We start from the raw sequence: 20,577 nt of genomic DNA on the forward strand, positions 1-20,577 counted from the left end.
ATGAGGAAGAGAGGACACTGGCCTAGGTGCTAGAGACTAGAGAGGCCAGCTCAGGTCTACACTCTCACAGTAAGTACTTTGGGTAAGTCATTGAACCTTCTTGGGCCTCGGTTTCTTCAACTATAAAATGGGGATAATTCCTTCCCTGCCTACTTCCTTAAGCAATAGATGTATGTAAACATTTTATTAATTGGTATTGTTAATTGTAAAATATCTTACAAATGTATTATGATTACCACTAGTAATGTCATATAACAAAGATCTGACAAAATTCAAGCAAATCAATAGAATTGAATACAATGAGAATAACTGGTGGCTCTTTAAGGAATATGATGAGTCTTTTTGCAGGCCCTCCTTTGTTACTAAACATAATACTTGCACATCCTTTGAGTTATGCTCATGGATGTAGGTACCCTTTCAACAGAGAAAGTCTAGCTTTTCCATAAAGCATTTGGGCATGTACTCAAACTTTATGTGCAAATTTTTCTTTATATGTCAAAAGGGGGAAAACATGATATCAAATAGACCTTATGCTAGGTCTATATGTAACCACAGTTCACAAAAGGGCATCATGAACATGCATATATTGCTTCTTAGCATATGATAGGAAAATCTGATTGAAGCTGGCAAAACCTGCCCAGTTGCTAAATAAAGATTTCTTAGTGTTACAGCTCGAAAAAGTTTAGAAATAATTTATACACGGAACAAATAAGTATCAAGGTTTTGAGATCAAAGTAATATATTTAAATGGACTGGAATGAAAAAATAGTGTGCCTGTTTCACCAATATGGCTTTGCTCTCTAGTGCCAGGTCTGAGATATGCAAAGATGTAAAAAGGCATCTTCTTGCTTTGAAGTCCATGTGTTTCAAATTCTACTGGGGCCCTGAGACATTTCCAAAGCAAATTCTTCATATCTATATAATCCAACAGGGAAACCTTCTACCAACCTCGATGTGTAGAACAAATTCCACAGAATTTGTGCCATCTGTTACCTCCAAGAGTATGTCATCTTGAAGAGCCTCAGAGCCATCATGCTGATACCTGTGGAGACAATATTTGTCACTAATATCTCAAGGTCCTGTATATTGAGACTCAAAACACAAGCACTCTTCCCTGGTTTTGGCCATAAGAAGCTATGTTTGTGTGTTCAAAAGCAAACAAATAAAACAAAAAAAAAACACGAAAATCATGAATACACTACTTAAGTATCCCTGAGTGTAAAATTCCTCCACCCTGGAAAAATGTATATTATATATTTATAATTTGTCCCCAAATCAAAGAGCAGCCCTTCAAGTTGCTACTGTAACAACTAGAACCATTCGGTATAGTTCTGTTTACTAGCAGAACACACTGTGGGACCCAGAGGGACTGAACAGTAGACCAGGCAAACCAGTGATCCCCTCCTCCCTTCTCCTTTAAGGCTAATTTTCCACCTGTGCTATGGATCATTTCAGCTCTTCTCTAAAACCGTGATCTAAAAATTATTACATCTCTCCAGCCATTTTCACTCTTCCTTTCACTAGCTCCCTTCCTTTCAACTATAAAGATTTTCAGATCTCTCCCAACTTTACAAATACCTTCCCGTGGTCTAGCCTTGGACCCAATCTTCCTTTCATTCTCAGCCAGGTTTCTTGAAGGAATTGTCTGATTCCACACTTTCTAGTCACTCTTCCATCCATAACAATGATACCTAGTAAGTTCTAATATCTGTTAATTGAATTGAGACCATTTTTAACATATCAACAATCTATTCATGATATTCAGGAATGAAAATACCTACTAGAAACTGAAAAAATAATCATTTTAAAAAAAAGGATCGTTTATTGAATCTTTGCATATAGAAAAAAATCAGGGCTAAAGAGCATTTTACTCAGTACTACTCTCACCCACAGGTTGTGTAGGGGCTCAGGTTTGGGAATCCATTCTTGTGGCACACACCCTGCATCCTGTGCTTCATTTTGCTCTGCTCCCTATGGCTTTAATCAATCATTGATTGGTTTGTGATAATATGCTAGTTCTCTCTGACCATGCTTACCTCTAAAAGTGCTAAGTGGGCCAAAGAGTACTTGGGTACAAAAGCATGGATGTGGAGTCAAGTAGCTCTTTCAAAACCAGACTCCTCCACAGAGTAGCTGAGTGACTTTGGGCAAATTCCTCAGCCTCTTTGTACCTTTCTTTTTTCAACTGCAGGAGAACAGAACATTCTACCTTGTCAGGGTTGATGGCTGTAAAGATTAAGTGAAAAAAACATAATTGCAGGATCTTAACAAAGTGCTTAAACTGTATGTGCTGGCAAATGTTGGTAAGTTGTCTTTCTATGCATCATTCACTCCCTAGTAAGAATTGCCTAGAGAGAGCTCTCTTTCTAACATGTAGCTTAGAGCTGAGATCTCAAAAAATGGAATTTTAATGGGGGTAAGAGTGAGTGGTAAGAAAGGCCAAGCTCTTGGAGGGAAGAGAGGCCACAGAGGAACGAAGGAGGATCACAAGGAGAAAGAACAGAGAAAAAAAGGTGGGTGGTAAAAAAACCCACAGAATCTCTGTTACTGAATAATTTTGCTTGGGGCACTCTGGCTACAAGGAACAGGTCACTTAATCTGTTCATGTTTGAAGGGCTGGTTCATATCCATGTATCTAGTTGCCATTATTAAATATGAGTTTTTTACAATCACATATAAACTTTATACAAAACCTTGCCACACAATAATAGATAATCTTTGATTTTTCTTTATCTTTTAATTATTAAATGATCACCACTATAGGCACTGAAAAGATAGCATAAAACTGTATAACAAAAATAAACAGAAATTAGATTTATGTTATAGATCTCAAAAACTGACTCAGTATGTCTGACAGTGAGGTCAACTTTCTTAACCACAAACTAAGCAACACATGGGGCATGCTACTGCTCATGTGTTTTGGAAACCCCACAATACTAAATTTAGCTGGCAAACTCTGAGCCCATGTTGCACAGGAGTCTCAGTTTATTTCCCACAAATCGCAACAGCTAGAAGAGCCTTTCTGGGAGGCTGACCCTCTCCAAATTTCCCTGGTGCTGGCAGACAGTGAAAAGATCATAAAAATCACTCCATCCACCAAAGGGCATGGGTTGGTCTGGCTGGAACTGTGAATCAGTGATGTTACTAAACTGTGGGGATTAAGCTGATCTTCCAGTGCACAAATCCTAGTTCATATTCAAACTTCTACTCAAGAATAGAACTAAGCATTTGATGCTTAATACCTCTTACTATTCTTTATCAGAAGGGCCATAGTTTTCATGTATAACTTAAACTTTTAAATTAGAAATTGACCAGTGTGTCTGTCTACCTGACCATTTCTTTGAGTAGCTTGCATGGTTTCCCAGAGAAGTTGTCTTGCTAGGTTTTGGAGAAAGGCTTCTTAGAGAGCTGTGTTAGATGGAGGAAATGAGACACCCTAAGTGAGGAGAACTGCCATAGGACCGTGAGGCAAGGACTGCCCCATCTCTAGCTGGCTGAGAGATGCAAGTACTATTCCACACCCTACCTATCCAGTTACCAATTACCCGATGCCCTCCCACCTCCATAAATTCCTGCCAAAGTAAAATAGAACAAATGTTCACACTAAAGACATTGGTCAACAGAGTTCTATCCTAGGATACCCAGACCTAGGAAATTGGTTTTTCTTAGATTCAAGTTCAGCAACACAGATTAGCCTCATAGTTCCTGTCAGTCTATATTCATCTAGTTTGTCACCTTTCATGATATATGGAGTTACAGCAAGTTTAATATTTATGGTCATTAATTTTGTTGTTCAATATCCATAAAGTCATTCCTACTGGTCTAGCAAACCAGAGGAAAAGAAAACGTCCAGAGATATATGAAAAATTTGTCATTTCTAATTTTAAACTGACCCTTAAAAGTAATAAGTGGGCTGTTGTTACCTCTCAAAGAATTGGGCAAACTTCGTTCTCTTACTCTGCCTCACCCTTGATCCAGATGAGGAGCCAAATCACATAAGGAAAAAAGCTATGAAAAATTCTAACCTAACTTTTAAGGAACGGAGGTCTCCCCAAGAAAATGTGTCCCCTGTGTTTAGTGGAAATCCATTAAGTTCCACCCTTCCATACAAAGGTTGTCTTTGGAGGGAAAGATAGATATTATCCAGCTTGGTGTCCATGTCAGAAACCAGAATGTGCTCTGTGCTGATGAAGCACAGATCTCCTTCAGCCACTTTCAGAGGGTGGGCAAATACCTAGAAAGAAGAAATAAAGATTCAAGGCCTTGTTCCATGGAGTATCCCTGAAGACAGAGTTCATTAACTCAATACAAAATTTCCAGTGCCATCCTTACAGGACAAAGATTTTTTTCAAGAATGTGGCAAGGGGGCAAGTTCAGAGCTGAATATTTTGGCCCCCAAATATTTTTAAATAAATGTTTTCAACTTGTAAGCATTGATATATTCAAAGAAGTAAGACAGATCTATATAAACCAAAAAAAAAAAAAAAAAAACGACTTAATTTATTTCAAATCCTACATAGCAGATCCATCAATCAAATTGGTTGCTTCCAAGGAAGCAACTACTCTCCTCAGAGCAACTGCCGCTACCAAAAAGGAGAAAATTCTCTAAGGAAAGAGTTGGGAAAGAGTGGGATGAAGAGTGAGGAAAAGAAAGTAAGTGAGGTGAAGCTGGGCCTCCAGTCAGACCCTTGCTCTCTCCTCCTACCCACCAGCAACTCAATTCCACCTCTGCAGGGCATCCGTGGCTGTCCCTGCCCCCTGCATCATGGGGATTGTGAGATTTACATCCTTTTATTCTTTAGTAAATAATAGAAAACATGAAACAACAGCCTTCTCTCCTGATAACCACCCCACTCCATCTTTCCCAAGAGTCTCACTTTCATTTTGCCAAATCTCCATTTTCACTGCTTGTAGGAGAAAGAAAGGGAACTCTTGCTTAAAGAGAAGCATTATCTATGAACCAAGATCCATGCCTACCAGTCTCATTTTTTCTTCAGTATATCGATTAATATCTCAAATGCTAATGTTTCAGGGAACATACTTTGCTATCCTCGTTGATTTTCTGAAAAAAAATTTTTAGGGTAACTTTCAAAAGAAATAAAAGCGTAGGGCTAATGTATCCCCACTCATCAATCCCTAACATTTCAGTCTCTGCCCAAATTTACTGGTCAGGTTTCAGGAACTTCAGAATAGCATAGTGTCAGAATCTCCTACGGGTTATCACTCAACCCATTCATCAGTGGGTATTTCACATCAGCGAATAGCTCCTGGGACTGGTTTCACTGAAGCCATTAATTTAGTTTTACTTCTAATACTGTCAGTTCTAAGGTACTATGTCATTTCTCAATACACTATAGATAAAAGACGGAAGCCACTATGCCACCTCAGCCCCAACTCCTCCTAACTATCTGATCTGCCTTCAAATGAAGGCAACTTTTGACTTTATGTTGTTTTGCTTTCTTCACAAATCATATTTCTCTATCAAGAGGTTTGGACAACTTTGTATAAAAGAGCACTTCATCATTGTTCTAGCAAGAGCTCTAGCTTCTTTAATACTGGGCTATTTCAGGACCTGTACCTTCTTCACAGAAAGAGAGGGTCTGAACAAAATCTTGTCAAGTTAACACAAACTATTTTTCACCATTGGCCCCAGATAGGGAAGGTATCAAAAAATAGAACAAGTTTAGATTCTTCTGTGAGAGCTCTTGGCTTCTTCCAAAGACTGCAAACTCCCAGGCCTAAGAGGCCAGGCAGTGAGTCAATGAGGTGATGCCCTGGAAGGGGCAGTGGTGGGCTGAGGAGCACGCGTCCTGCCCACTCCCCCCCACCCCCACCCCCCGCTGCCTGGGGAATATGCACGCAGTGCTTCTGGAGCTTCCAAATTTTCAAGAGCAGCCACAGCTCCAGACTTGATATGATATCTCCTGATGTTTAAGTATTGACAACTAATTACTTAAAGGCATTGTTTAGAACCATCCGAACACTTCTGAGGGTGCGGCCAGGCCCGTGGGACCTCAGTGTGCCACCTCTGGCTCACAACCTGGGCAGGTGGAGGGATGGGGAGGAGTGACCCAGAAGGGAACACCTGTGCTTTCCTAACTATAGTTTAACCAGGGACCTGGGAAGGTGACCTCTTTCCCTAAGGATGAGGCCTGGATAGGATCTAGTCCTCTCTGGTTGGTAATGATAGGTGATGATGCTTTGTCTTTCTGCTTTTAAGGGGAAAAATAAGCCAAGTGATAGCTACACTAATCGAGTACAGCACCCCAGTGGGGGAGAGGAGGTGGGAAATGGAACGGTCTCAGCAGGAATACCTGCCCACAGATAACAAACATGTGGTGGCATCACCTTAGTAGTTTTGTTTTAATGACTGACCCAAGTCCTTTATGGCTTAGAAAAACACTGGGCAGTGGAGCAGGACAGACAGAAGGGTCCATCTTGATTCATTTTGGAAAATTAAAGAGTTTCTTTAGATTACAGAGCAGCATAGCTGGACTGTTGGTGAAAGCAAATAAGCCCCTCTTGTTGCTAAGAGACCCATAATTTAATCGACCTCCCCTAATCAACACGTAAAAAGGAAAGGAAATGAAAGAGATTTTGATAAAGCTTTGAAAATAATGCCAAATTCAGCAACTGGAAAATCTCACCTTTTAGACAGAAAGCTCTAGGGAAAGAGAAAGACACCCTTTCTCCTGCTTTTTTTTTTAACCTACACTGTAGCTGGAAAAAAAAAAATTCTTAAAAAAAGCCTAAAGAAAAGTTGCCATTTCCAGTAAGTCTTTCTTTTCTTTCCTTAGGTCCTGACGCCTTTTGTTCCTCCTAACAGCCACTGTACATACCTCAGGAACTTGATTATCCACCGGAAGAACTGTAATGTTAAAGCAGATCCCATGCAGAGTACCGCCATGCTGGTTACTGACGGAAAATGAAAACTGGACATGACGGAGGTAGGGGCCTATATCTTCCATGGGTGGCATATAGGCCACTTTCCTGTAGTTCACAGCATGCTGCAAAGCAAACGAATATGGATATGTGGGTACATATTTGCAAAAACAAAAATTCAGAGATCAAGGTCCAAGAGAACCATCATGCTAATTGATATTGAACGTTATAAATGACACCATCATCAATATGAAGATTCCAAAAAGCTCTATTTTATAAGTTACATTTTCTGCAAATAGGAGAGAAAGAGACAAAAAACTAAGTAAATTTTCAAGTGCTTGAAGCTGCCCAACTCTATGAAAGACAGGAGACTTGTACTTCACGCAGCTAGACTGGATGGTAGCTATGTGGTATTGGTCAAGCTGCTTAGCTTTGTTAGGCCCATTTCCATATCTGAAAATAAAATTAAAAAATAATAGCACTTACCACATGGGGTTGACATACACCTTTACAAACTCTAACCGCAGTGAAGTTAGACATAACTAGTCTGAAAACTACAGAGGTAGCTGCTCCTAAGCACTCACCACCAGTACTGTGACTTTCAGAGCAGAGTCCATAGGAGCAAGCAGAGGGCTGGGGAAGGATTTTAGAAGGTAGCAGGATATTGCTGGAATAAAGACTTATAGGTTCCCAAATCAGAGTCGCACTGCTTGCAAAATACTGTAAAAGCCAGGTTTAACTATGACAAAATTTTAAAATCATATCCAACGTGGTTGAGCATTTTCAAATAGATATCATCTACTTAACAGAAATGTGCAGGCAGGAAGAATAAATACATCAATCATTTGTGACAGACGTCAAAGGTCCACATTCCTGATTGCAACACTAGGAAAGCCACACGTTCTCAGAGGACACTTACATTATATTTGCCAATGTTTTCATTTACCTGAGTAAATGACCTCAGCCCCAGGGCTGCCGGATTTTTGGTTAGTTTTGGTATGCTGTCCACCAAGAATAATTTCCCAGCATCAAAGTGTCTAAAGAGAAATAGGAGAGAATAAACCAGCTAATTTTCCAAGTAAGAAGAAGTAAATCCAATAGACAATCAAAATTTCAAAAACTAAAGATTTCATTGTGGGGAGAAATCACATGTTCCATCTTTATATTCCCTCTTCAAGTTGGAGCTTTGGTCCTCAGACCAAAATCATTAATGTCATTCCCATAATGACTGCAAAAATATGTACAGAATTTTCTGATTTGACATCCTGAATGAGAACTGTTATTCTCAAACTAAAAATGTTTCCTTGCTATCACATACATGGCACTACCCTAAGTTATATTCATACCATTATTTGACATTGGGGTCATAGACTATAACCATTTCATGGACTGTACTATCTCAACATAATGTTATGAAGACCTCAAAAATTTAAAAAAAAAGAAAAATAAATGTCCTATTTAGAAAAGAAAGATTTAAGGCTGTTTTAAACCTCCCTAAATTGAAGACACCACAAGCCAAAGGTCATTTAATATAAATTTTGAAGGGAGCTAGGAAATAAGTTTGAGCCAAAAGTAAATGCTTAACAGAGTATAAAAGTTTGTGTCTGACTAACAGCAATTGAACCACAGTACCATACATTGGCACTTCTAACTCTCCAGTCCTAGAACACAGTCCTCAACTAATAGCCCAAGTGACAACATTGAAAAGATACCTGTGGCTGGAGGAGAAAAATGGAGGAGTTGTTATTGTGTAGAGAAGCTCCCTGTGATATGATTCTGTGTCTATAAAATGCAGATGTTCCTTAGTTATGTAGGCCACCTCAGTTTCCTTGACAACCAAATGCCGAGACACACCAGGAGCCTCTTTTGGAAGCTGGTCATCTACTGGGGTGATATGAAGCATCACCACCTGCAAAGAAAATCTCTTCACCATTAATCTGATATACCAAGAAGATACCAAAGAGAATTCTGCTCCCCACCCCCATCTCCTAATCACAGTTAAGATAATTTTCAAAAACTGTCACCATTATATACTTTTTTAAATTAATTAATTAATTAATTTTTTGGATGCTGGAGACAAACATCTTTATTAACAATACTCCCAAAAATTTGGCAAACATTTCAAAACAGATTTGTAAACATAATGCTTCCCTTTTCAACTGGCAGCAATTTGAAAAGACAATACAATAAGACAACACAGTTTGAATTAACATTAGTTCAAAATCCTTACATTTTTGACCACATAACTTATGTTTCCACATGATAAAATAAGTGATAGTTTAAATCAAAATCAACAGAAACACTCTGTGAAATGAAAGTTTGTGCTGTTTGATGAATCACAGTATGGTATGATTAAATATATGTGCTTTTTTAAATATTCTTGATAATCAGGATGAAAAAAAAATCTTTGAAATATACATTTCACATAGATAATAGCTTCTTTGCATACATAACTCTCTTAAAAATACTTTATAGACATATATAAATAGGTTACCTACACATTTAATTTTATACATAATATACTTTTATTGAAATGATCAGTAGCTATTAAGAGTGTGAGCCAAAAATGGAATATTCTCCACTCATTTTATATTATCGTTTCAGAACATAATTATCACAATTGTAGTTAATCCCCTGCTGAGTGCTACTGAAGGGCTAGATAATACAAAAAATATGTTCCTCATTTTATTTTATATCTCCTGTCTACCAACAACCTGTGCTTTCTCTAGCGCTTCCCTCCACTTAGCCAATGATCCTAGAAACCTTGACATTACTTTTAATTCCTCCTCCACCCATACACTACGTGTCACCAAGACCCAGAGTTTCCACTTAAAAATTTCCTTTACAGTGACAATAACTCCCTATATTAGTCAGCCAAAGGGGTACTGATGCAAAATACCAGAAATTGGTTGGTTTTATAAAGGGTATTTATTTGGAGTAGGAGCTTACAGATACCAGACCATAAAGCATAAGTTACTTCCCTCACCAAAGTCTATTTTCATGTGTTGGAGCAAGATTGCTGCTGTCATCTGCCAGGGTTCAGGTTTCTTGGGTTCCTCCCTTCCAGGGTCTTGCTTCTCTCTGGGTTCAAGTTTCCTTTCTTCCTGGGGCTTGCTTTTCTTTCCTCTGTGGCACCAGTTTAAGCATTCAGCATCAAACTCCAACGTCAAAACTCCAACTCTGTCCTTTGCCATGCCTTTTATCTGTGAGTTCTCACCCACCAAGGGGTGGGGACTCGATGCCCTAATGACGTTACCCAATCAAAGCCCTAATCATAACTCAATCACACCTAGGTACAGGCCAGATTACAAACATAATCCAATATTTATTTTTGGAATTCATAACCATACCAAACTTCTACACCCCCCCAACACCCAAGTGTCATTCCCACTGTTACCAGCCTAGCTCCAACTCTCATAATTTCTTACTTAGTTTGTGGCAACTGCTTTCTGACTGTCAGTCCTAACTCCAATAGCTAACCTAGACTTTTCATACCTCTACTGTTATCTCAAAAAAAAAAAAAAGTCAAATCAGCTGTTATGGGTTGAATCATGCTCCCCAAAAACACAGGTTCAAGTCCTAACCTCCAGTCTGAGAATTTGACCTCATTTGGAAATGGGTCTTTCAAGATGTGATTAATTAAGTTGAGGCCAAATTGAATAAGGGTGGGCCCCAATCAGAGGCAGAGGCAGAAACAGAGACACAGAAGGAAGAAGGCCATTTGAAGAGAGGGGCAGAGATTGGAGTTAAACTGCCATAGCCTGGGAATGCCTGAGGTTACCAGAAACTGCAGAGGCAAGGCAGGCTTCTTCCCTGGGACCCTGAAGGCAGCTTGGCCCTACAGACACCTTGATTTAGGATTGCCAGCCTCCAGCGCTGTGAAATAATAAAATCCTATTGTTTTAACCCACTTAGCTTGTGGTACTTTGTTATGGCAGTTCTGGGAAACTCATCTATCTGATCACTCAAGTCCTCAAACATCTTAAACGACAACCAAGGAGGTACACAATTATTCACACTCCTTCTCATGATGTCTAAGGCCTTCCACAGGTTGAACACACTGGGTTTTCAACTTTTCCTTTTGCTACCTTTCAAAATTAATCCTACACTCTAGCTGGACACAACTGATCATGGCCTCATCCCCAAGCGTGCCTCTATGCTTTGGATCATGATAGTCAATCTGGAATGCTCTTTACCTGCTTTCTCCAGCAATCTGAGTCCTTCTATCTGTTTAAGGCTCTTCTGTGAAACTTTCCTCAATTTCTCAGCTGGAATGATTTGTTTCTGTATCTTGCTTATCCCTCGAAGAAGATTTTTATTTCATTGTCTTATATTAATAATTGTAGTTAGTGGTTTCCAAGTCAGTCTTGCTTCCAGACTGAAAGTTTCTTGAGAGTAAGATTGTAGTAGAATGCAAACCACATGGGATTTGTAGTGAACAAAGAAGTTAAAATCCTGAGTATACCACTTATTAGCTATTGAACCTGAAAAAGTTTCTCAACTTCTTGAGTGTAATTTTCTTATTTGTAAAGTTAAGGATAATACATAAATATCACTATGAAGATAAAATATCTGGTACATAGTTGATGCTCAGTAAATATTATGTTCATCTCTGTATTTCCACAACAGGTGGCACAGTATTTTTGTATGTAGAAGGCATTTCATAAATGTTTGCTAAGCGAATAAGTCACCATGCCAGTTTATGGTTTTAAAAATCCTTAAAAGCATATTCACAGTTTTGGATCATGCTAGAGGCCAAACAACTTTTATCATCATTTTTACTTTTTTATAATAATACACAATTGGTTGTGAGAAAGCAATTACTGACTCTCTCTGGAAATGGGAGAACCATTTGCCTGGTGTCAAGGGTCTTTTCTCAGCCTGTCACATGAAAGTATTCTTACTCTGCTTGTAGTTTATTTTATAATTGTCCCTGAAGCATAGAGCAGCAATGCCAATTTTTTCTACAGTAATAGTGTTCATAATACCCAGTTAAAAAATGAAATGAATTCCTTTTAAAAATTGACATACAAAGCAAAAAGCAAAACAGGGTTAAACCTTTGCTATAATCTGGGAAAGACTAGACAGTCAGTTCTGCCCCACTACAAGCTGTGTTCCTGGAGGCAACTCACCACTTTGGGTCTGTTTTTCTTCTCTATATGGCCATTTTTGTGAAGTATAGTCAGAATCAAACGAGATAGCTAAAAGCAGAGTGATTGTCCAGTATTTAGTAAGTGCTCAATGAATTAATTCCCTTTCCCCCTCCTTTCATTACTTTTACAGAAGCATATAGCATTATGAAGTGTTTTGATAATTATGAAGAGTCTCAATAATTAAAAATTAAAACCAGTTATCAAAATAAAGGAACACAATGACAGTCATTTCTCCATTCTCCTGGAATCTATGCCATGATTTCCCACCCCCTACCCCCCAATTACAGTATTTTGCTAATCTACAAAGTTTGGCAAATCTCTATGGGACCTCCCAGCCATAGTGAAGATCAGTAAGGCTCCACTTAATTGAAAAACTGGATTTAACAAAGAAACAATAGTTATTGTGGTCTTCAAAGAGATCATTTTCCATGCTAATTTATTCTCCAATGTGTTCTTTGTATAGAAAGAATGTTTAGGCATGCTTTTTTACACCCCTGTCGTAATTCTTGGTGGGCATATTTTTCAACATGCTGTATGACTGTCTAAGTTGACATAATGATGCATGTACAAACAGTTATTGCATGAGTGTCTGTAAGCAAAAAATAATAATTTTTAAAAAAACTCCATAGAGAAATAAAGTGTTCTCATACTGGAATTTGGTTCTAACAAAGGCATTATTAAACTCCGGTTCCCAGATGCTTGGGACTGAATCATGTTCCCCACAAATGCCATGTCCAGGTCCAAACCCCTGGTCCTGTGGGTAATTAGAACTTTTGAGGGTGTTATTAGTTAAAGTGAACCTAAATTGATGAGGGTGGGCCTTAATCCAATATGTCTGAAATCTTTATAAGCAAAATTAATTAGATGTGGAAGGAGAAGCCAGGGAGAGCATTCAAAAACTAGAAGCTAATGAAGCCCAGAAGAGAAAAGCGAAAACAATGCCATGTATATTGCCATGTGATGGAAAAGCAAAGGAACCTCAAAGCTTGCCAGCCAGAAGCCATAGACCTATTGCATGGTGTTTGTTTTAGCAGCTAGGAAACTATAACATGAGACACACAGTTAAGCACTAGTGTTTAGGTCCTCTCCTAGTGTATTTGTGGTCACATGCACCCACAGATAGACTTGCAGGGAATCAAAATGTAAAGTGATAAATCAAAAAGTGGATCTTCTTAAGAATCAGGTTCACAATATGATACTCTGCCTCCTGGAATCTGAGTTTCTTATAGGTCAGGGTTCTTTATCCTTTCTCTGCCCTGAGCATGGATTCCTGCTTGTTCTTTATCTTACAGCTTCAGTAGAGCCTTTCTAGTACTACTTCTCACCCTCAGGGATTCCAATGTGGTCCTGCCCATCCCAGTCTCTTGTCTGAAACCAGGGTTCCTGCACTCTCATCTGTTTGCTTTCCAGGCATTCATCAATCTCTTCCAGTTCAGTCACTGGCCTCTACGGCACCTACCTCCTTTCTCTCTCCATTTTCTAGTCCTCTTTTTACTTCTCTCTTCTATCTTGTTTTTCCACTCTCCATTTCACTTCTAACATTACTCTGTCTTGGTGGAAGGTGTGTAAAGCCCTCTACCAAGTAGGACAAAGAAGGAAATATTTTTCAAAAGCAAATTGGGTGATCCTACCTCAAGCAAGACGGTAGAGTGAGAAGCTTCAGGGTGCCCTCCCCTTACAGAAACTTTGAACAAACAGCAAGAACTGGCAGAAATATCTTTCTCAAAACTCCATAAAAAAGTCAAAGGACTGCACTAAGAGGTCAAGAAGTGATTAAGAAAAAGGCAACTTAAAAGTGGTAGGAACTTGTGGTGCCCTGGCTGGCCCCTCCCCATCTCCTCAGCAGCTCAGCATGGGGTCGGTTTGTACTCCCAGTGTGGATCTCTGGTCCCAGTTCAGGATGGAGCAGAGTAACCCTTGTGCTCATACTAGGAGCATGTATGTCTGGTGCATTCTGTCTGGTGGTGACTTGCCCAGCATGTGGAAGGTGGTCACTGAGCTCTCCTACTGAATACTGTAGGACAGCAGTAAATTGTGCGGCCTAGGGTTAAGGGATGACTGACTGAAGTACATACAGTGCAGTGCCCAAATCCGTGAGAAAACTGTTTCCTAGTGAAGACGGAATTCCAAGGGTCACATGCACGTTCCCAAAACAAGACACATAAGCATAAAGGATCATGGAAGCTGCTTTGGCCTGGAGCTGTTCTCCAAACTCACTTCATGGCTAAGCCCTGAAGGAGGGCACCTGCACAGATCAATCTGAAAAGACTGGAAAAAGTGTTTTCTTTTTTCGCTTTTTCTTCTCCTTTTTTTTTTTTCCCTTGCTTTTGGCATTCAAGGAAAGCTCTGTCATAACACTAGCTTTAAAAATACACCTCATAGTCTAAATTCCAGCAATAACACCATAAAATATCAAAATGTTTAGGCTTTAAAAAAAAAAGATTACAAAACATACAAAGCAACAGGAAGTTATAGCCAAGGTAAAGGTGAAGATTAAAACATTAGAAACCATCAATGAGAAGGATCAGACCTGGGACATTCCAGATGAAGACTTTAAAAAAATTGTCCTAAATATGCTCAAAGAGCTACAGGAAAATATGGACAAAGAAATAAAGGAAATTGGAAAATAATAGATTAACAAAAGAGAATATCAAAAGAGAGATGAAAATTATGAATGAAATAGGGGTGAAAACCACAGTAACAGAAATTGAAAATTGCTCAAAAGCAAAGTGGAACTGGCAAAAAAAAGAATCAGTGAACTTGAAGAGAAGACAATGAAATCATCCAGTCTGAGGAGCAGAAAGAGTAAAGAATGAAGAAAAGTGAACAGAGCCCAAGTTCCCTGTGGGACACCATCAAGCATACCAAAATATGCATTGAAGGAATCCCAGATGGAAAAGAAAGAGAGAAAAGGGCAGAATAGTCAGATAAATAAAGGCTGAAAATGTCCAAAATTTAACAAAAGATATGAACATACACATCCAAGATGTTCAATGAACTCCAAATAGGATAAACCCAAATAGACACACACAATGCAATATTATAATGTAACTGTTGAATCCTGTATGAAAGGAAGTGTTCTAAGAGTATGGTCTTAACAATTCTGAGCTAAGCTTAATCTTTGGATGACGACGGAACCTTCCGATCACAAAAGCTACCACTGAGTACCTTATCTTGACTTTTAGATGAATAACTGAATATTTTATACATTTTTTATTTTTAGGACATGACTAGATACTTATGCAAATTGTACTACATGATCATTTAAGTTCTTTAAAAGTTCCCAAGATAATGTCAGAGTTTTATAATGTAAAAATACCAACACACACACCAAAAATACTTCTGTCGTTTGTGTGATATGAACAGAACAACCCCTAGGAACTCTGAAAATAAAGCTTTACACTTACGACCTCCTCACCTCATTCCTTCTCCATTTCCTAAACAAATGTTTGGGTCTTCTTATTTCCTCCTACTTTCAATAAAAGTTGAAAAGAACCATTCATTTTGGGACCAACAAATGGCTCTTCTCTAAATCAGATATCAAGGTGTGAAGATACAGTGATGTAGCCCATGAAATCACAGTTAATCCAATAAAACAAACCATGGCCTCACACTACAGTAAGTTCCACAGCAAAGATAGCTGAGGAAAGATACTCGAGCATGTAAAAGGACCAACTGACCCAGCCTGGGGATTATGGAATGGAGATGTCAGAGAAGGATTCCTGGAGCAGGTGATGTTGTAGCTGAGAGCAGGTCTATAGTCAGGAGAGGAACTCAGCTAAAGCTACCACAAACTCAAAGAGGGAGAGAGGGGCAAAACTAGACAACAGATGAATTCTACTAAACATACCCACTGTATCAGTGGGATTTGGTTGTCCCCAATTACAAAGATGTGACTGATCTCTTTCCTTAAGAGGCTACTGATGATAATCTAGTCCAGAAAAGATGAGGGCTAGAACTAAAGCAATAGAGATAGATGAAAGAAATTCATCAGGCAGAGTTAGAAAGACTTGCTGCCTGATTGGTTATGCATATATTAGAGAGAGATAGGGGACAGGGTTGACTGTAGAGAATCTAACTACAGTGCTTTTATGCAAGATTTTGGGAAATCTATTAATACTAAATCGTGAGTTTTAAATGTGGTAGGATGTCCATGTAGAGATGCCAAGTATAAAGGTGGGTATATACACTAAGCCAGAGACATATTTAGGAGCCACAGAATAGAAAGGACAAGTGCGTAGAACTCTCTCTCAACGAAGATTAAAAAGAAGATGAAAGTAGAGAAAAATGTGATTGTGATTTCTTCTTTAGAAACCTACCCATCATAGGGAATAAACCTAAACTGGATCTACAGAGTTTAGTTTGACTTACTTGTTAAGATTTGAATATAGTTCTCTTTCAATAAAGTTTTCATTACCATGGTCCTTATTTTAGAAGGACTTGACAATTTAATTGTGTATATGAAAAATATGACCTATAAAATATCAGCAGTGCAAAGTAAAAGAAATTCTGAGCTTTCCGTTTTTAAAAATGCATGTGATAATGGTAGTCTAGTCAGAAACATAACTCTGTTTAAATATATATAACTGAAAATTTAGAAATAAATCCTACTAGTAGTTGCTATTTGGGTTATCAAATCAACTAAGAACTCAAGCAAAAATTTACTCTAAAAACAGTACATAACACATTGGCGAAAAAAGGGGACTGCTATTTTATAAAGGAGTTGACTTGTTAGTCAACAATCAGATGAACTGAGAGTTTTCTCATTCATTCTCCAGTCCCTTTGAATACAGATTATCTACTTCCTTCCATTTCTGGGCTCTCTGGCATCATTATTCCTGATCATACCCGTCCATTTCTTCATCTTGGCAAATAGATGAATAGCTCCGTCATCTGTGCATTGGTTAACGTCAGCCACAATGACATTATGAGAAAGCATTATATAGACAATAGGGCACATGCTTTAAGAAGTCATTCTATAACATGTTCTAGATTTCCTTGGATCCACACACATCCTACCTTCCAAGATGATAGATGTAAAATGCCTATCAAAAAGTACTGTACATAAAAGGCATCACTTAAATTCAGCTGTCCTTTTTCTAGCCCTTGCACCAACCACTTTCCCTTTGCAAAGAGCCTGCCCTTTTATTGCTGTTCATACCCTACACTGACTCCATCTTCTATAATTCCTATATGAAAATTTTTACTTAAATCTATTTCTGCATTCTATATAATTTTTTTCTCTTTTAAGATAAACCTCTTTTAAATAAAACTCCTTATTCCTTAAAGTAAAACTCTGAGATCTTCAAATGAACAATAAACAATAGCTAATTTATTGTTCACCATGTGCGGAAAGTTTTCAGTACTTTATATGCATGATCTCCTTCATCCTCACAATAACTCTATAAGGAAGTTTCTGTTATTACCTGTTTTACATATGAGGAAACTGAGTCACAGATTGGCCAGCTGATTAGTATCAAGATCATGAAGAAATCACAGTCTAACTCCAGTGTCTATACATTAATCATTACAAAATACATAAAATAAGTGTATTATTGAGTGTAATGAGGTGTATTAGTTAGCCAAAGGGGTGCTGATGCAAAATACCAGAATTTGGTTGGTTTTTATAATGGGTATTTATTTGGGGTAGGAGCTTAAAGTTACTAGGCCATAAAGCATAAGTTACTTCCCTCACCAAAGTCTATTTCCACATATTAGAGCAAGATGGCTGCCGACATCTGTGAGGGTTCCGGCTTCCTGGGTTCCTTTGGGCTTGACTCCTCTGTTTTCTCCACAAGGTCAGCTGTAGACTATGAGCCTCTCTAGACTTTGCCTCTCTCCACAAAGTCAGCTGGAGACTTACAGGTGAATGGCTGTCTCTCTCCCTGGGATTTCTGCTGTGTCTAAGGAGCTGTCTCTATTCCTCTGTGTTCTTCTCCTGGCTCAGGTCCTCTCCACATGGGGCTTACTTCTCTTTCCTCTGTGAGCTTAATTCCTGGGGCTCCAGCTTAAGACTTCAGCATCAACTCCAACATCAAAAACCCTCAACTCTGTCCTTTGCCATGCCATTTATCTGTGAGTCCTCACCCCTTGTTGGGTGGGGACTCAAAACCCTAATGATGTGGCCCAAATAAAGCCCTAATCATAACTTAATCACACCCAGGTACAGACCAGATTACAAACATAACCCAATATCTATTTTGGGAATTCATAACCATATCAAATTGCTATAAGATGCAAGCACATTTTTGAGATATTCAGTAAAAAAGGGGGGCAACAAGGTTAAATAATCTTGGAGATACCACATACATAGAAATCTACAAAACTCATTAGAAAAGTAAATGTTTGAATAGTCCTGTTGTAAAAGAAATCTACTTAATTTTGCTTACTCCATTGCTTGTCAAATTTAGATCCTTAAACCCCATTTTCATGTCGTTTCTAATAAAAGCTCCCACAGTTAATCTTCTGTGGACAAGACAAGTGTTCAAAGCTGGTCTCTTACCTGTGGCACTGAAAGATTTGGAGGTTCATGTCTGTCCCATAGGACAAATTCAAAAGAATCTTCAAAGATTTCTTCACCAAAGTGACGATAGTAAATGATCCCATTAAACAGATCTCTCTGAAGGAATCCAGGAACAGGATAGCCTGTTGAATCCACAAAACACCACATACTTTTGTAAGATTCTACCACATGTTGGAGTACAATAATATTAGGTTTATCTCCAAAAGTCTTCTCTGCCTAGTATGTTGTATGTTCCCAAGGACTTACTATTAAATGCTTTTATCAACGATTACATATGATGAAGTAGAAAAATTAGAATAGGTGCACCTATCTCAATATGTGTAAAACATTGCATTAGAAATAACTTTTAAGAAACATAGTCTTACTATAGAAAGTAACAGTAACTACTTAATCCCAATTTTGCCAAACTCCTGAAGTACCTACTTTAAGAAGCAGTTATGAAATGATTGCAATAATACATAATTCATGGGAAGCAGATGTGGCTCAACCAGTTGGGTGCCCACCTACTGCACGGGAGGTCCCAGGTTGGGGTCCCAGGGCCTCCTAAAGAAAACAAGCAGACACTGCACCCGCCAAAATGAGCTAGATGGCTGGACCCCGCCGCAACAAAGTGGGCACCGCACCCCAGCAACGAGCAGACACCTAAATGATCAGATATCGCAAGTCTGCAAATGCCACAACCCACAGGGGGTGGATGTGGCTCAGGCCATTGGGCACTCACCTCCCATGTGGGAGGTCCCGGGTTCAGTTCCCAGTGCCTCCTGGAGAAGGCAAGCAAACAATGAGCAGACAGATAAGAGAGCCATCTGGGGGAGGGAGGAGGATAAATAAAAATTAAAGTAAATAAATAAATCTTAAAGAAAAATGCAATTCATGAAACTATTTGATCAGTAATCTAGAATAAACCAAACATCCTCCTTCACCCTGCTTGGCAGACTTAACTCTTCATAGTGTAATGGTTACCTTGAGGACCGGCTCTGGTGACTTTCTATACCCTTAACCTTGGACATAGCTTAACTTCTCTAAGTCTCAGGCTCCCCATCTAGAAAATGTGAATAATGATAGTATCTTACCTCATCAAGTTAATGGCTTATCACACATTTGGACATAATTTCAGCAAAATCTCAAAGGTACCCAGAAACTTCTCTATGAAGGAATAAATTCCATTCAAACTATGCTAAATGCCCGAAACTTACCTATCAGTCCTGGCCCTGGCTTCTTCATGATTTCTCCAGCCCGAGGAGGTGTCGTGATATTAAAGAAGATGTACTCATCACTAGAGTCCATGTCTGAAGCTCTCAGCATGGAACTCTGGATCCGTACTGTCTGCCCCTCCTCCAATTCGATCACAACATTGGTTATAAGGAATGGAGGACTATCATCTTTGGGCAAGATGTTGATGGGAAACTTGTGGCAGATGCTGTGATGGTCATCAAAGATCCGGAAGACCACAAAGTCTTTGGTGGAGTCGCTGTCATCGTGATTATAGCGAACAACTCCATCCTGAAGGTCAGCAACAGTGAAGAGAAATCCTTTCCCCCCTGATGGAGACAGCAGAGATGGAGCTGACTGAACACGCGAGCCCAGAGGCAGCAGCTCTGGTGAAAGCATCACTAGAGGAGAGGACATCCCGGAAACTGGTATGGCAAAGGCTTCCCTCATTTAGAAACAATAGGTTGTTTCGTGGGTACTAAGACCCCACCAGACCTTGTGTTTTCTCTTTATTAATTTTTTCAAAAATCGAGGTAGAAATTCACATATTTTAATAGTAACCCTTTTAAAATATTCAGTTCAGTGGCATTTAGAACATTCACAATGTTGTACAACCATCACCTCTATCTAGTTTCAAGACATTTCATTACCCCAAAAGGAAACCCCATACCTTAAGCAGTCACTCTCCATTCCCCCTTTCCCCTAGCCCTAGGCAACCACTAAATTGCCTTTTGTCTTTATGGATTTACCTAATCTAGATATTTCATACAAGTGGAATCATACAATACATGTTCTTTTGTATCTGGC

General features: G+C 38.9%; 1 protein-coding gene across 1 annotated transcript in view; it reads right to left on the bottom strand.

Annotated features, from left to right (window-relative positions):
- FREM1 (FRAS1 related extracellular matrix 1) overlaps nt 1-20,577 on the bottom strand; it is a 161,804-nt gene that overhangs the window by 84,190 nt on the left and 57,037 nt on the right. Inside the window, exons 9-15 of the mRNA XM_058301883.2 lie at nt 19,755-20,099; nt 18,538-18,680; nt 8,595-8,791; nt 7,829-7,919; nt 6,840-7,007; nt 4,026-4,234; nt 949-1,042 (exon numbers count right to left, since the gene is read on the bottom strand). Of these exons, the coding sequence (XP_058157866.1) occupies nt 949-1,042; nt 4,026-4,234; nt 6,840-7,007; nt 7,829-7,919; nt 8,595-8,791; nt 18,538-18,680; nt 19,755-20,099 (1,247 nt within the window). The remainder of the gene's footprint in view (nt 1-948; nt 1,043-4,025; nt 4,235-6,839; nt 7,008-7,828; nt 7,920-8,594; nt 8,792-18,537; nt 18,681-19,754; nt 20,100-20,577) is intronic.

Source organism: Dasypus novemcinctus, chromosome 8 (genome assembly GCF_030445035.2).
Source record: "Dasypus novemcinctus isolate mDasNov1 chromosome 8, mDasNov1.1.hap2, whole genome shotgun sequence".
NCBI lineage: Eukaryota > Metazoa > Chordata > Mammalia > Cingulata > Dasypodidae > Dasypus > Dasypus novemcinctus.